Source organism: Aphis gossypii, chromosome 3, assembly GCF_020184175.1.
Source record: "Aphis gossypii isolate Hap1 chromosome 3, ASM2018417v2, whole genome shotgun sequence".
Classification (NCBI taxonomy): domain Eukaryota; kingdom Metazoa; phylum Arthropoda; class Insecta; order Hemiptera; family Aphididae; genus Aphis; species Aphis gossypii.
Window position 1 is genome coordinate 29,255,779 of NC_065532.1, and position 18,573 is coordinate 29,274,351.

General features: G+C 26.4%; 1 protein-coding gene across 1 annotated transcript in view; it reads right to left on the bottom strand.

Moving 5' to 3' along the window:
- LOC114127660 (hepatic leukemia factor-like) overlaps positions 1-18,179 on the bottom strand; it is a 65,226-nt gene extending 47,047 nt beyond the window's left edge. Inside the window, exon 1 of the mRNA XM_027991968.2 lies at positions 17,685-18,179. Coding sequence (XP_027847769.2) covers positions 17,685-17,784 — 100 coding nt within the window. The 5' untranslated portion in view covers positions 17,785-18,179. The remainder of the gene's footprint in view (positions 1-17,684) is intronic.
- Between the last annotated feature and the right edge of the window lie 394 nt (positions 18,180-18,573).

Below are 18,573 nucleotides of genomic sequence, written 5' to 3' on the forward strand. Positions count from 1 at the left end.
AGTGTTATTTATTATTATTGATTCAGTATGAACAACTTAAGTATTATACACAATAACTTATTAAGTTTTGGTAAAAACCAATTTATAAATGTTTAAAAAAATACATGTTATTAGATGTACAAGTTATACATGTTAATAAATTGTATAAAAATGAGAATTTTTTTGCAGTTGTCCTAATACGGATAAGTTAGTACAGGTTATACGGATTTCAAAATTTGCTCAGGTTTAGATATAGTAAGTTATATATAATCCAAGATGGTGTTTTAGTACAACAATTAGGAACCAACTTTATTAGGTTTCGTCTTCACTGCAGAAGTACATTTCAGTATTTGAAGTCTTGTTTGGGACAACAGTTGAAGTATGAGGTATTGAAAATACATTAGATAATCTTTTGACAAGACGATTAGTAATACTTATTATTATAGTTTTTTAAAATTAATTTAAGTCGCATTTTTCCAGATGAATACTATATTATTAACATAATGAGGCCTACAGAATAAAAACTTGTTAATAAAAAGATTAGTATCATAAATAGTAATTTATTTTTATTTACTAATTAATTACATATTTAATTTTTCTTTTTGTGGTCTGATATAATAATATATATTTAATAAACAAACAGGTCTATGTTATGTTCCAATTTTTTGATTACACTATATTTAACTTTTTTACAATTTTTTTTCACATAGTTGTTTTAAATACTCTCTTAAGTGTCACCACGTCGCTTGATTAGGGGGATTATATTAAAGATTATGATTTTTAGCGTGTCATTTAAATAACTCAACTATTTTATTTCACAGAGTTGTTTTAAATAGGTACTTCTCCGAATGACTATTATTTCCGATTTCTATGTTACTTCAGAAATTCATCGTTTTTTTTTTTTTAATTTATACTTAATTTACCATATTACTGAACTGAATTGTAATTCATTTTTTATTTGAAATATATCTTTAATGTCTGTTGTTTGCGAGAAATGTATATGCACAAATTATATGATCGTTTATGCACTCTGACATTAATAAAGACTGCCCGAAATTAATATAAATTTTGATACAAATAAATAGTTTTGATACGAAATAAACGGGAGTTGTATGGGAAAAAAAGAGATCACTTAATAAAATTCTATGGCTCAGTTATCGTCTTATCGACATACGTACATTAGTGTTGACTATAAAACGTACGTATTAAACGATCAACGTCCGCCGGACGCCGAACGCGCGCTGGTGGCCGTCGGTCAGTCATTCGTTACTTCGTCAGTGTACCGAAACTGTGAACACTGAACTCTGCGCGTTTATGTTTCGTTCTTATAAATATTATTATTTATGAGTATTAGCATTTACTATGCAAAATGATAAGTAAAAACCACAGTACTGCCTTGCCAATAGATAATTCGTGTTTAAACTACGATGTTATTTTTAGATGTTGTAAAATTACTAATATAATTTATTCCACAAAACGTATTATTTTATCAAATACTACACATGCATTCAACGTATAATAAAAATCAATGCATAAACGAATCGATTATTTAACACACAAACTGAGTTATTCAGCTAGTAATACATTATAATCATAATATACCATAGAAGTTTTGTGATGTTGTATAATTCTACACGTATATATTAAGTATATTGAACGTCAAATTAACAATAGACATTTAATTCATATAAACTAAACTTAATAATAATTAATTTCTATTAATTATAACTTATAAATAAATTCGACAAAATGGGAAACGATCAAAGAAATATTTAGAAGAGGTACCTACTTACCGAAAGTATATTCTTGGTATATGTTATAAAATAATAATCATAATATAATGATTGGAAAACTGAAAAATCAAAAATAATCTGCAGTAACGAATTTAAAATTAATAAAACATAAAATTAAATAACTGAATTCTGCGGAAAACGATTGTAAGAAAACTAGGAGTATTAATTTATTGTTCAACAAGTTAATAGAACACTAACAAGTATAATTATTTACTAAAACCCCACGAGTTTAGTTTACAAATAGAATATGGGACTAACTTCAGTCATTCGAAGTTTAGTCAATAACAACGAATAGAACTAATAAATATCTACCTTCATCTCAGTGAAGCAAATCCACTTGCAATTATAATTATATACAATTGATTATTATAACATTTTTAAAATTATTCTTATTAATAAAAATATTTTTTATCACCGAAATAATGTAAATATATACCTAATAAATACCTATTTTACGGTATCATCGGATGAGTATTGAAGAGCATACAATTAATTTTTTCAATTTTCAACATAGTTAATTCTCATTGATTACCAATGAATATTTAATAATACATTTAAACAGTTTTAGAGAGCGAGAAAAAATAAAAGAACACTGATATTTTTTACCATGGATTTTTAAATAAAAACTAATTAAATCCACATGGCAGAATAATGGTAGCATAATCAGATATGTGTTTTTATAATTTATGTTGTATCCCACAATAATTGCATTTTACACATAATAGGTACACACCATATCAGCATACAGTACAATTAATATCCTTGGAATTACTACGTATTCACCAACATTTAATGTTAAAAATTATATTTTTGTGCTTCAAATAGTTTTATAGCTAGAAATTAATTAGATACGTATTTTTAAATTCAAAAAACGAATAGTAGAACTTTCATAAAATAATATATCTGCAAGTGTGAATTATAATATACCTATAACTAAACATAATATACCATAATATTATGTTTGTTTAAACTATTAAAGTATAAAATAAAATGTTAGATCTTAAACTAAGATCATATATTTAGGTACCTATACACCTATATTATGTTAATGAAAGTAGTGAAATGGTTGACTGAAACGACCTTTGTTTAACAAAAATCTGTATAAAAAAAAAAATGGTGTTGGCCAATAGCATAATATTATATTAACGTTTATTTTTAAGGCCTGAAACCTGTTTGTTATGAAAACTGGTCATTTTTTAACCGAAATCTTCTCAAGAGGATGCCCAAGAATCCAACGAACTTCATTGTAGAGTTTAAACTCGTTTTGATTGTATATTAAATATCAAAATATATGAATAATCTGTTTTTAAATGTTGTAAATCGTATTTATAATACATAATAATATTATATCTATTTATTGACATATTTTAGATAATATTATCATCAAATAAAATAGCCTGAGGAGGTTAATGGACCATATATTCATAATATGCTGAACCTGTGAATTCAAATTGGATCGTACTCTGTAGAATTGTAAGCTATAAACTATAAGTTCTATAACTATATATTATACAATAAATATACAATTGTGTACGTACATGTGTCAATTAATCGCGCCCTCTGCACGATGCATAAAAAATTGATTTATTTATTAGTTCAATCAGATTTAATGGACCAATCATGGGCCACTAAAACATATTTAAAAGAGACTATTGATTCATTAAATATTTGGTGATTGTTTATGCAATCCAGCAATAGGGATACCCATAGTGATATAGAATATATAAAGGCTGGTCGATGAGTTTAAGATTTAAGAAAAAACTGAAAAGTATCAAACAAACTTTGAGATTGTTACTCAATAAGTTAAAGTACAATTTCTAGTATAATGCTCTTAGCGTAATTGTTTTTTCCAATACTCAGTGTGCGTGGTATCAGTAGCGTAATTAAAATTTTCATTGCCCGTGGAAAAATAATTTGGCGGGTCCTTAATCTTGCAAATTTGAGAGAAGGGAATAATAGGGATGTCTAGTATGTACCACCCACAAAATGTATGTATTTATCCGCCCCTTTAATAGGTTATAAATAATAAAAAACATGTTAGACCACTCTAAATATAGAGAACGTTTCATTCGTTCCACAATTATTATCGCAGACATCAACGAGTATAAACTTACACATAATATTAGGTATAATTTATTTTTAAACGATTTAATTTTACAAGGACATATACTTTTTTTCTAAGATTCATCGTATTTTTATAAGTTTTATTAAGTTTTATTTTATTATTTTATAATAACGATGATCTATTTTTTTTATTCTAAACATTCATTAATGTACCTCCAGTTATGGGCCCTTTTGCACGCAAACGTTTGGTAGCTATAAGCGTGATTTCGTAGTATAAGACGTTTAAGTGTAGCATCACTAGACTTAAGGTAAAATAGTTTCGTTATTGTCATTTAAGTGTTAAGTTCCTATCTTTGTTAACGGTTGTTCTTAAATTTTATTGTTACTAGTGTTCGATTCAATAATATAACCAATTAACGTATCATCAACTCGGTGTTACTCACTAGTATAGTGTATATTAATTTAAAGTCTATATACATATTATAATCAAATTCAATGTACAGTCGTATATCATATGTAACGATACCATGCAAGAGACCGTTAAAAATGCGTTGCATTTCTTAAACATAAATATATATATTATATAATGATGACAATTGATATTACAATATGGGTCTGCATCCCATACATCGTCATGATAGCAGTGACGACGGATGGCGTTGACAGTAAGCCGCAGACTTGTTACTGCAGCGGTGGCGATTTTTAAATTCAAGAAATATTTACTGTATTATACTTATATGGTATATACCCAGTTATAGGTTCCTATATTATTATATTATACACGAACAAATAATAATAATAATTTACGTAAGCATATTCAGCATAACTAAACAGTATTTGATTAGATTTAAAATATAAACATATTTTGCTGGAAAAAAAAGTAGAATTGAATAATTATACTTTACTAGGTTTGTTATAATTTAAAAAATATTATATTATCTAGATTTTATATTACGATTTATTTTAGCTTGTATTAAATTTAACCTATTTCCTAACTATAATAAGAATGCTCTTTTTTGTTTTTTAAAAAAGAACTTACTTTCGATTTTGAGCATAAGACTTCTTAATATTACATTAGGATTTGAATTTTGACCACATACATACATTTCATCAAATGTATTAAATCGTTCATTATTTTATAACATAAAATTATAATAATTTAGAACTATTATAATAGACTTATCGAAACAATAGTCTGATGACGAAAACTTATTTTTGGCAGCAATGAAAGCAGACGAAGATACAAGAGGTATTTTTACTGTAGTTTAAATAAATGTAAAAATGTTATATAGTTATAATATTTATTGTATTAATAATGTTATTTTAGATAACAAAAAAAGAAATTCTGGGTTCATAATATAAATAAAAAACGCAAAATACTGGGATATTATAGTATTATACTACTCTAATGCTTCAACTAAAAGCAGATCATAGGCGATATTATGATAACTATAGAAACGACGCCACCACCAAGAGTGTGAATCTTAATTACAATAATAATACTGATATCTGATATTATTAGCTTTTATTAGCAATAATATAATTTATGTATAATTTAATGATCAAATTTACTACACATGATGTTCTTGTCGTTTTAACCAAATTTTTTTTTGTGACGTATTTTACTGATTACCATAATTTTTAAACATTTCAAGTAAAAACTCACTATATTATAAAACAAATTTATTCTTGAATATTATTATTATAATTATTTTTTTTATTGTTAAGATTATTCTTTTAGTAAATTTTCTGAATTTGCTTCTATTAAATTATCTTAAATTGAAAAATATATTAATAATACTTTTGCATTATGAATTACCTATATAAGTACTTTTTTAATTAGTATCAAAAAAAAAAAAAAAAATACCAATGAAAATAATTTTTCACATTTTAATGTTGTTTAACTAGTAATATTCAAATCTTATAATATTTTGCAATCCATGCAAAATTTTTAAATGCTTGGTCGCGTCTTGGAGGACGTGATACTTGCACGCGTGGCACGTATTGTCTCTCAGTTTTAAAAACAAACAATGTCAAATTTTCTTCAACAGAATATATTTTCAATTTTGTGTTGTTAGTTTTAATATTATACAGTAAATTGATTACGCAGTATATTATAAAATTTAAAAATTGTTCTCTTGTTGGTATTTTTAGTTATTATAATATTAAAGTTATGAGCATTTTAAAATTTAATATTTTGTTTACTAAATAATACTCGTAATTCGTTCAAAATAAAAACATACACATACTAGCGAGAGAACAAGGGTAATATTCTTATCTTTAAATTTGATAGTTGGTTAATTTATATAAAACATACAATTTTTAAAACTAATAACACATAATTGATTCTGTAGAACAAAAATTTGTTGTTGTGTTTTTTAAAACAGACATACGAAATGAAATTACAACATACAACATTTATGCACACGCGGGCACACGTCCTCTATCGCATTTTCTCAAGTCCTATCTATTTTACCATAAATCGTTATTGCCTCATTGTAATAGTATATTATATTCTCTCAAGACAACAAAACACAATATTTTAAGATATTAAACCATATGCAACGTAATATCATATTTTTCGCACATTTCTCAAACAGTATATATAATAATACACCGATATTTATTTGACGTATTTTAACTATAACAATGCATTTTTTTTTGACAAATATATTTTAATTACAATGGGGGAAGTGTGTTCGCGTTTAATTTTTCTAATGGCACAGAACAGTAAATCTCACAAAGTTATTTGCTATATTTTTATCATACCTTTGAAGTCGATCGATCAAATTAAGTATGAGTATACTTGAATTTATCACACTAAATGAATTTAAATTACATAAAATATAAAAAATATCAACTAATTTTGATAATCAATTTGTTATTTTTTACCAATTATTTGCTATTTTTTAGCATAACACATTTGGAGGAGATTAGACGTCTTTTACGTATCGTAAAATTTGGGTTTAAAATTAACAATAACAGATGTTAAAAATTACAACAATTAACGTATAAAAAGTTATTAATTTTTTCAAATTGTAATCATAGCGTTTTTTAGTGTTTCACCGTTTCCAATGCAGAATAATAATTACACTTGTTAGGTTTTTTTATTTATTTCTATCGAATTTCAAAGTTTCTTTCCGCTCCTGGGTTAAACGTTTTTAAACTGTAATGACCACACGTATTTATCGAATAACGCTGACTAGACCTTACAATATGTATACATTATACACGCGACCCTACAACACGCATGTCTTTTTTTTTTCAAGGGAGGATTTAGTTTTGTGCGTACCTATATTACTTTCACTAGGTGCATGTTCTTTCCATCCAGAAGAAAAACGGGGGAAGCCGGAGAACTGTTATTAAAAAAAAAAATTTTGCCTCATAGGTACACGAGGGGTTAGGGTCACTGAACGATTTGTCAACTGTTAGAATAGCTATATGTACATATAGTTGTATCGGGTGCTCCACATATCGACGACAGCAGACACCCAGCCGGAGAAGCCCGACACCAGGTTTCTGTGGTCACTATATCGTATATCACCACCGTTCTGCGGAAATATACCGGCGCGAGCACACGCGTATATTGTACACACATAATAATAATAATATTATGTAGGTACAGTTGTGTAGCATAGCGTACTGCAGATATACACTGCTTTTTTTCAACATTTTTCTACAAGTCGATAAATTATATTAAATTTAATTTATGTTACGCGCATTCCGTAATCAGCACTTTACTGATCACGGAATAACGGCGGTAGGGGAGGAGGAGCCCACCTTGCCGATTTGTATTTAACCCATCAGGCCACCGACAGTGTATAATTCATGAAAATGTATTACACTGCAATCGCACTATTTCCTTTTTCAAAATTTGACGAATGTTCAAAGTAAAACCGATTACGAACCATAAATTATTATATTCCTTATAGACTCTGTGATAGGTTAAACTTCAAAACGTTCTAAACTTTTACCACTTTTTTTTGTAACAACAATAAGAATTCGATTCCAAATGTAACTACATAAGTACGAAAACGTATAATACTGTACACCAACATAGGACAAAACCAACATGTCTATATTATGTCTACATGGACATAGGGCATAAACATAATGTGTATATTATAATATAATATTATAAACGACGCACAAGACGTTGGTTACAAATAATTTTATAATATATATTATAAAATAATCGCATTTATTATAATACATTTTTGTACCTATTATTTTGGTTCATCTAAACTGGAAATAAAAAAAAAATATTCATTTTGATTTGTGTTAAGTACTATTTATGTAGATATATGTATTATGTATGCTATAAAACGTATATTTTGATAGAAAGGCGGTTTAAGGCATAACATATTTATACATAGACATATAATAATATAGTGGTAGATTTCGACTGGAATGCACGAGGACAAACTAGGTAACACATCCTATATTATACGCATTAAAATAAGTATTGAAAATAGGCAGTAAATATAAATATATGTATTCTAATGTTCGGTTAACCTTGAACGTTTTTCTGATAATTATAGTTGATCATTCTGAACTTTGATATTAGCATATTAATTATTATACATATAAAAATAAGTCGTTAGATGTTATGTTAAACATAAAACAAGCAACAACAAATTCATGCATAGGCTGTAATAATTTCCAGAAAAAGAAACGATGGAAGCTAACCTATAGGCTATAGGACACACGATGTGACTGTTGGATAGTGATCAGTAAAACGTGCGTTCAGCAGTAAAAGTGTAGTGCATTCAAAAACTATTAACGCATAAAATAATGATTATCTAATTAAAATAGTGATAGAAAATTCTAGTTTTTACGACATTCTGATAACGAAGTAGTATGGTTTTTTGTTTGGGCCTAAGGTATGGTTTTGAAGATATGTATTCGAAAACCTCTACGATTACCGTAACTATACTCGATTATCATATCTAGAAGACCACTCCATTAATTTATCCGTATGACTTCGTACTATCTACTATTTATTAGGGTCCATAGTAATCGTTGTACTGCGTGCCATTCATTTCATCCTATAATTATTAATCTTAATGTGATTTGTGACATACTGATATTGAATTGTCAAAAGGGTAATTTTAATAGATTATAAGACTGGTCTTAAAGTATTAGAACAATATTTCAGTTAATTTGTTTTAAATAATATAAATACAAAGAATTGTAAATTAATAATCGACATTTAAGAAAATAAGATTAAACTATAAATTATTCAATCATATTAAAATCATTTACAAAATATAAATTAATATTCGTTTTCCACAAAAGAAGAAAAACGTAAAGTATTCAAAAAAATAATAATAATAATTTTAATAATTCAAGTATTAAAATTATTAATTTACTAATAATTTAAAATCTTTTAAGTATTTATTTATTTGTTATGATATGACATTTCAATTTTAAATTGTGAGCGAAGCAAACCTTTACAATATTGTTTTGTTGTGTAGTATCTATACACGATAAGTAGGTGAAAATGCATTAATATTCAACTTTGAGAGTAGTTTCTAATAAAAAAAATAGATTTAATTTGTACTTCAGAGACTTCCAAAGTATTTTTTTTTAAATAACTGAGAATAACACAAAAAAGTTAAAGAAAAAAGAAATTTTTATTTTTTTGATGAAATTGATTTTATTTTTTACAGAACTGATGTAATTCGTAGAAAATACTTGAAATTTTCACCAAGTATTGATGTGATTATTTTATATAAATAATATGTATTATGTATAATTTTTAAAATATTTCGATTTTTTAGCCTTTTTGAATTATTATTATATTTAAAAAAAAATGTATGTTCAGACAGAATACAAGATCTCACAAGTTATTCTTATAAATGTATAAAAATATTCAAGACACATTGAAATTGCTTATTTAAACTATGGATAACGATATTTATTATTTCGTTATTATAAATTATATTTATTTATTAAAGATTAGACACATAATGACATTTTCAAATGCAATATTTTGTGTAAAAATTAATTTAGCCTACATTGTATTAACAATAGTAAAACAAATTACTTAACATATTAGCGATATCAAATAATATAATATGAAATTTACATACTTAGTGATAAAGTCCGATAGACTGTCTCTTTACAGAAAATTAGTATCCACTTGACCACCTTTTTTTAGTTGTATGTAGGTAGTGATAAATTCTGAATAATAATATTTAATTTTTACTTGTATAATTTGTTTTCTTTTTCTTTACGTTGTATATAAAATATTAACTAAACAATTTTCTGTAAATTATTATTTTATATTATTAGTGGTCTGAAGCCTTGAGTGAAGAAATTACTCATCGATGAAACTTCATGGCATTGAATGGTTGACATACCTACCTACGTATTATAATATTATAACTTATAGAAATGTGTATTTATAGTTACTTTTTAAATTTCCTAACGTCTTTGTGATGTATCATTGAAGTTATTTTAATTTTGGAAGTTAAATACTTTTTTTTAAATAACATTAATTTAAATTATTTATTTTCCATCACTTTTTAGGATAAATGGAGTTTTCCGTGTGAGCCACACTAGAAAAATGTGTTACTTTATGGAAGATATTCTTAAACAACACATTATAAGGGCTTGTTAATTTATTAAATTCTTTGAAATGATAGGTAGGTACATAGTACGAAATTTCACATTAGCACCTAAGCTTTTCCTTCAATTATATGTTATACGTGTGCAAATCAATAATACATTTAAGACATATATATATATAGATATATATATTTTTTTTTTGCAGAAAAAATTGACTACTTACGAATAAATACTAAATATGATTTTAAAAAATGTGGAGAATTGGTTTTATATGAGATATATTGGTTATGAGAGATTGTTCATGTAGATTTCGAACGAACAGTTATTACTGCCATTGCAAACATTTTTTGGACAACATATCAAAATTCAAGGTTGCTTTTACCATTAAACACAATCGACCTACAGAATAATTCAAGAATTTGGACTATAAACAAAATGTAGAGAAAATCAAGAATTGATTGAATTTTGTGGGTGGTAAGATAGATATTTGGCTTTCTTACCGGTTGAAAATAGTAAAAATGGTATATGATATTTAAGAAATATTGTTCCCGATGAATCTTTATTAGATTATTTCGACACAACATATTTTAATGGAAGTACCTATAGATAAATAAAGAATGATAGTAACAAAACAGTTATCAGAAATACCTTACCACTTTTTTCATCAAATATGTAGAAGTTTACGAAGCAACTTTAAATTATAAAGATCGAACAAATATGTAACTCAATAGAAGGCTGGAACCATCGTTTTAATAAATTGGCAGGAACACATTCAACCGGTTAAAATCTTATTATATATATAAAAAAAAATGGAAGTAAATGCTGATGAAATTAGCTCAAGAATCAATCGGATTACCACAAATAAAGCAACAAAAAACAGTTATACCTAAATAGCATACGTGATATTGACAACTTCTTGGCAACTATTTCATATGCAATAAGATATTGATGATAATAAAGTGATACTATAAATATGATAATGACCTATATGCATTTATGATAAGTAAAATAAATGATAAAGAATCTGTATTTTTTTTTTTTTGATTTTTTTCAGGGCACTGGTATTTTATATGTACACTTTGGACAACCTCCAGTTAGTGGTAAATAAATGCATAGGTTAATGCAACGTTAAAATATTTTATTATCGAAAAAATTGTTATCGCTCCACTTTCATTCTTTTAAACAAGTATACGAATATAAAATATATTTCAGTACATACAAATATAGGTGTTTATTTTGTATATCGTATGATAATAATTATTCAGGCTTCAATTTATACACGAAAGTTTATTTTTTTTTAATTTAATGATTTTACCAACTACATTGGCCTCTTATTTATAGGTACCCTGTAAATTCACACATTCTATACAACCCCTTTTATACCCTCATTAGAAAATAAATATTTAGTAACATAATATTTAAAAAATAATACATCGAGGTAGATAGTGTACCTATACTGTTAGGTTAAAATGTTAAACGAAAACTAAGTAGATATTTATTATATACAAATTATAATCATATGACTTACTTTCATTGAACATTTATAATTTCATAGCGATAAATTACACTTACTATAGGTATAGTAAAAAAATATTATAAAATATTATAAAATTATTATTAGTAGAATACAATTTGTTTATTGGACAAAATACAACTATAAATCAATATCTCGGAATATAATATAAAAGAAGTCCTGACTGACTGATTCGTAATCAACGTAGGGACAGCGAAAACCATGATAACTAAAGACTTAAAATTTTCAATTTAACCTACTACCATTTAAGAGTGCACTAATAAGAAAGAATTTTCCAAAAGTCGCGTTTTAAATTTTTAAAGAGGTGTATAAGACCACAGAGATTTATTGATATGCCTATGAAAAACAAATATTTTTTTGATTAAATAATGTTGCATTGATTTCAGAAAATTAAATAGTTATTATATGATTTGGATACAATTTTAGTCTTGTATGTTATATTTGATTTAAACTATCTAAATATTCTAAATTACTGTGTTAAGATAGCCAAGAGGACATCCTCACTCGTATCTATTGTCTTCGTCTTACAAGTGCATAACATACTATACTACGCTCAGCAGATCACATTTAGCTCCGTTAGTTTAAAAATTAAAGTGAATTGATCTATCATGAGATTTGATGGTAAGAACATTATCAGTGTTCATATTTTGGATAATTTAATTTTTAAGTGAATTATCAGCATTTTTAATTTACGCTATATTATATACGCACAAGTTGCTAAAAAATTAAACCATCGTAAAAAACCAACATACAAACATAGATAATGTTCTTAGACGCCATCAAGTTTCATAATAGGTCGATTCAATCTAATTTTTAAACTGACGGTTGACATTGATGACACCCATGACGTTAATGCGATCAAAATAAAATATGTTGATTTCAAAAAAACAACAAAAATCGTAATGTATCTATATATTTGATATACCTATTATGAAGAAATTTAATGTATTATTTTAACATGTACTGGAGCATGCTAGTTTATTTTCATTATTTTAAATGTATGGATTCAAAAACTAATAGAGACTGGAAGCCTCTGTTGTTTATATACCTACGACCTACACGATTTTATGTTCTCGGATTTCTTGAGAATTGGTGTAGAAGTATCGTGTTTCGTGGGAATCCATTGATGGTCGACCAATTATACACACGTCATTCGTTTCGTTTACGGTTAAGAGAACGTCGTACTTGCATGCATGTTGATTCCGTCTTACTAACGCATATCGTGGCAAATGTTAAGTATGACTTCTTTATACAGAGAAGAATCTGTGTATAGGTGTTTAGTACACAGGTATACTGCTGAACATAATATTATGTGTACCGCGAGTGTCTGCTGACTACAACTCGACGGAAGCCGAAAAATAACAAATAAACTTATATACTATTGTAGTATTGTCGAATGCGAATTTTAATCATAATATTCCGTTCATATTTTATTGATATATAATATAGAAGTATAATCACGTAGCCATATTATCAGTCAAATTATTTCGTGAACGAAAAATATAGTTTATGCTGTTCACAGTATAAACATATTATCAACATCGCTGCTGGCCTGTGATTATACTCATTCGCCTTTGACCCATTTAAACGGAAATGGTTAGGCTATCGGATTATTTTGTATCAAATAACCTCGGTTTTCAATTAGTCTAAGCTAGCAATCGACCAAAATAGAACATTTTGTCATTATTTGTATAATTTACAAGCTGTTTTAAATATGTCTACATATTATAATATAATGCGAATATTTTAGAACATTATATTCTTATTTAAATTAATTTTTTCATTAAAACCGTATGATATATAAAAAAAATATCGAGTTACTAGCCTCTAACCATAGTTACCTTTAGTAGACTATATTCTCCAGTCAATCGTAAAATATAAACAAAACCGTTCATACGTCTTCTCGACACAATAAATTGCAATGCGTCATAACTCATAAACCTATAAACGGCCTATAGATATCTAGAAGCGTTATTTCAGAATTTTACATTGCATACTAGACAATTCGAGAATTATAAACAGAATTGTTCTTAGGTACTCTTAGATATAAGTATAAAACTATTATTAAACATAACAAGATTTTCAAAAAAAATTTCAGAAAATAATTTTAGATGGCCAATATTTGAATACTTATTTATTATGTTCAATATAATATATCCAACTAATGATAATGGAAATTATTATTAAAAATGTTATAATTTTTGTTAAAAAAGTCGTCTAATAATTCTAATAAAAAATCTGTAAAATATAGTGCGTACCTATAAGGAAGCAAATACACACTTGTTCTTATACTTCATAAATTATACAAATAGCTGTACCTAGTACCTACTACGCTACTATTAAGGTGACAATTTTCAACTAATCCAGGTTTCGTTTCGTCTGGCCGCAAGCGTACACTGTAGTAAACACTAGTATTATAAAGTAATAAACATTCCATGTTTGATCAAATTAAAAAGAAATATACGTTGTAGGTATGTGCACATGGTTCGCTAACATTTAAAGTAGGTAGTTGTTGACCATTGTCTATAATATATTAATATTTAATATTATACTTTAATAATTAACGTTTGATGTATATTAGAATGTCTCTCCAGGAACATATTGTCTCTCTCTTATAAGTACATATAACATGGAAAATTTTGCTGTTTGTATTTAGCTGCGTTAATTTTAAGATTAGAGTGAATTTACCTAATGTGACATAAATTCTGTGGTTATTAATATTGGTATTTAGGTACTTTAATTTTTGAGCAAATTAATAGAACAATAAAATATAACAATTCAAAAATGTTCACAACTTTACTTTAAACTATTTTAATTATCAAAAAAGACACTTGAAGCAAACCATGGATTTTCTATTACGCGCTTTTAAGATGACATAGGACATCATATTATGTGGATGAAATGTCCTCATTTTAATTGGTCTTATAAAGACATCAATGATAAAGTTCAAAACTATATTTAAAATATTTATAAATATAATAATATTATTATCGAACTATAAATTATTTCAATAGTTCGTGTTGATAATGAGCAAATATTTATGTCTTATAAAATGTATTTTCTATTTTTATTAGTCTTCATAGATTATTAGACTTCATATATTAAATATATAACATAATTCAATGTCTACCAACTAAATATTTGGTAAATATTCTTATGAATATCCAATAATTACGTCTATATAAATATAACAACAAAAACACAAACGAAAATCAGAAGTGACTACTATAAAAGTAACTTATAAAAAAAAATGTATTTGTATTTTTATATAGAGGTATTATAGGTTCCTATAGGGTATAGGCGACATGATCACATAAACTTTGACGTAGGTAGATAACTTCTTATTTATCGTTATTTAACTATTATATTCTTCGTTGGTTCAAACTGGTTATTAAATAAACAATTTCTGCAGGCAAATAGATTTTGCTATTGCGACGTATTAAGCGACAACATAAAGTGTATTATGGTGTGGCATGTAATATATTATAGTAAATATCTACCATCATTTGATACGTATTAGCAATAGACAGATAGTTTTCAATGAACTAGTTTAAGAATAAATAATAATGCGGTATATATACATTATGAAATATCGTATCACGTGCAATGTCTTATGTAAAAATATTTTAATATTGAATTCGTAAAATTTGGGGGAAAAATATTTTTTTTAGTAGTTTTACAAAACCTTAATAATTACATACATTTGGTGTAAACAAGTTAATACATATTAATCGATTAAATTATAGAAAACAATTTCTTTTTAAAACCAGCTTGGTAGAACAAATACATTTGGGACAAAAAAACAATACGAAAATTAAAAGAAAGGATAGATTACTGATTTATTTGGATATTTAAGGAATTAATAAAAGCAAGAAAACTTGAGATAAAATTAATGGACAGTTAAAAATAATGTGTGAAATGTCGCAGATGGATGAAAAATTATACATCGTACTTAATTAACTTTTCGTTTGTAAAATGTAGTGTGGACAGTTTAAGCGGTTAGAATAATTCAAATGTGCTTTCTATAAGGTTTTTGTTTGAGTAGGTACCTATACATATGTCCCATATAGATAAATAACAAAATAAATGTTTAAAATCGTTCCAAATATTAACTAATTGTAAAAACTACTGTGTACACGTACCTTTTATTAAATATTATTTTATTTATTTAATAAATGATATTATGATATTATAATATCTAAGTGCTATAACATATTATATACGGTTTAAACTTTTGCATATACGTACAATACCATTATAGTTATTAGATTAGGAATATTGTCTGTACAATAAATCATAATCAATTTGGTTTGCTATTAGATTAACATTTACACAAATTGATAAAAATGAAATCGGTAGATAATTAATTTTTATGGTGGGTATACCTTTGGCTTAAGATTATTAAGCGTAATTTTGTACATTAAAATACAGAATAGTACATTACTCAACAGTTTAAGTCTATTAGCAAAAATATAAGTGTACCATTCTAAATTGACCATTAAAAATTATGATGAATATAATATCAAGATCTGATAAAACTATTATAATAGAAGTACAAAATTAAACGTAGTTAATCGAGTAAGCAATAAACAATAATAATTCTGAATTATATATAAAGATGTACCTCTATACAAATCACGTATAAACTGCAGTTCTAAGAATATTGTTGTTATTGTCAATAGTATGTAATGGGCGTTTTATAGGTATTAATTATATTTTTGGTTTTCTAAGTATCGAATTATGAATAGTGTTCATATACGATCAATGGGATTTCAAAACCAGTACAATAATTATGTTTTGGCTTGTAGAAACGTATTAAATTAAACTATTATTAAATTGTATGATTGCCCAAGTTAGAATAGCATGTACATATTATATTGTAAAAGCTACAATTATTTTTAGAAGTAAACATAGACGTAGACATTAGACGAACAAATTTTAATTGCATAGCCAGACAGCCCGTGAGTCTTGGAAATTAGGGAAATTGAGAATTTAGAAGATCATTTGACTGCAATGAATAATATTTGGCTCTTTTTGATTTTCATATTTTTATTATTATGGTTAACATTCAAACTTTTATTTTATAAGATAATATCGTTGTGTAATAATGATCACAGATGTGATTAATAAATAGATATCAATAAACATTTTCTTATTAGATTAACGCTATCATTAGTTACCCAGCCATTAAATAAATGTATTTAAATCAAAGCTGATGACTTATTAAAGACAATCGCACACCACGTGGTTCATCAAGTTCATGACGTACATGCAATTTAAGTATTTCAATTATAATTTTCAAAACGCGTGATAATCACATTACTATAGTTAATATTTATAATATAAAAATCTAACACAATTTTTTTTCATGTAAATACTGATAATAATCATTAGAAAACCTATATTTCTATAGATACAATGACTTACGTACGTAAAATATCAACATTGTTAAGACCTTAATATTATACTTAGAACTCAACTTGGAATATATAATGGATTTTAATTATTTTTGTATAATAATGTACCAATTTAAAAATGTTTAGAAATTATAATTATTTTCAATCAACATTAGATCCTTTTAAGTATATAGGTAATTAATTAAGTTTTTTCTTTTGTTTCAAATAAGTAATAATATCTACATTCTACATATTATATACAACATAATAATATTACAACTATTGTATCAAAACAATATTTTGGTACAAAAATTTAAAAATACGTAAGAAAATGTTTTTACTTACCAGCGAAAAATGGATGGAACGATTCGTCTAATATAGACTTAAGTCCCATGTCAATATCATCGAACATGGTCTCTCCGTTATTGGTACGTAAATCGCACATGTTTGTATGATAATTTATACCCGTACGTGAACAAACAAAATGTAATCAAAAAAAAACCGTCGTCACCAACATATAAAACGACTGTTGTGATCACGTGTGCGAGACATGAAAAACCCGTACAATTGGAAAAAAAAACGTGTATTATATTGTATTAATATTATTTAGTAAAAACCACCAAATGTTTTAAATTAAATTGACGATTTTTATACGTGTCCGTTGCTTTTACAATTAGTAATAATACTGCAGTAATGATAATTAATTAACTTGATTTTTGTTCAGAATTGAAAACGAAAAACAAAAACAAAACAAACGAATGGACGAATACCACCGAGTGTAATAATACTTTTAAATAAGTCACACACACGAAACATCCGACACTTACCAACCTACTGAACGGGGCGATGGAACGAACAGTCGACGGGTCGACGTGCAGAAGCGTCTGGTATATCTAGCTATGACGTCATGCTAATTGGACCGGTTTGTTTTTGATATTTTTCATTAACCGTGTTTGGTCAAATTCAAATTATTTCTCAAACACCGATAACAGTGATAACTTTACTACGAGAGACGGTCTGTACCGTAAACGTTGTAACCAACGCATACAACTTTGCTGTGTAAACACGTACCTACACCTATTCCGATTAGGTACTTACAATATTATTATAATCGCGATCGACGGAGTGATGATTGCGACGACTGTATAATATGGTTGCTGTTATGATTAACATCGGTCGTGCCAAAAAAAAAAAAAATATCGTTTTGATAATTATTAATTTTATGTTGGAACCT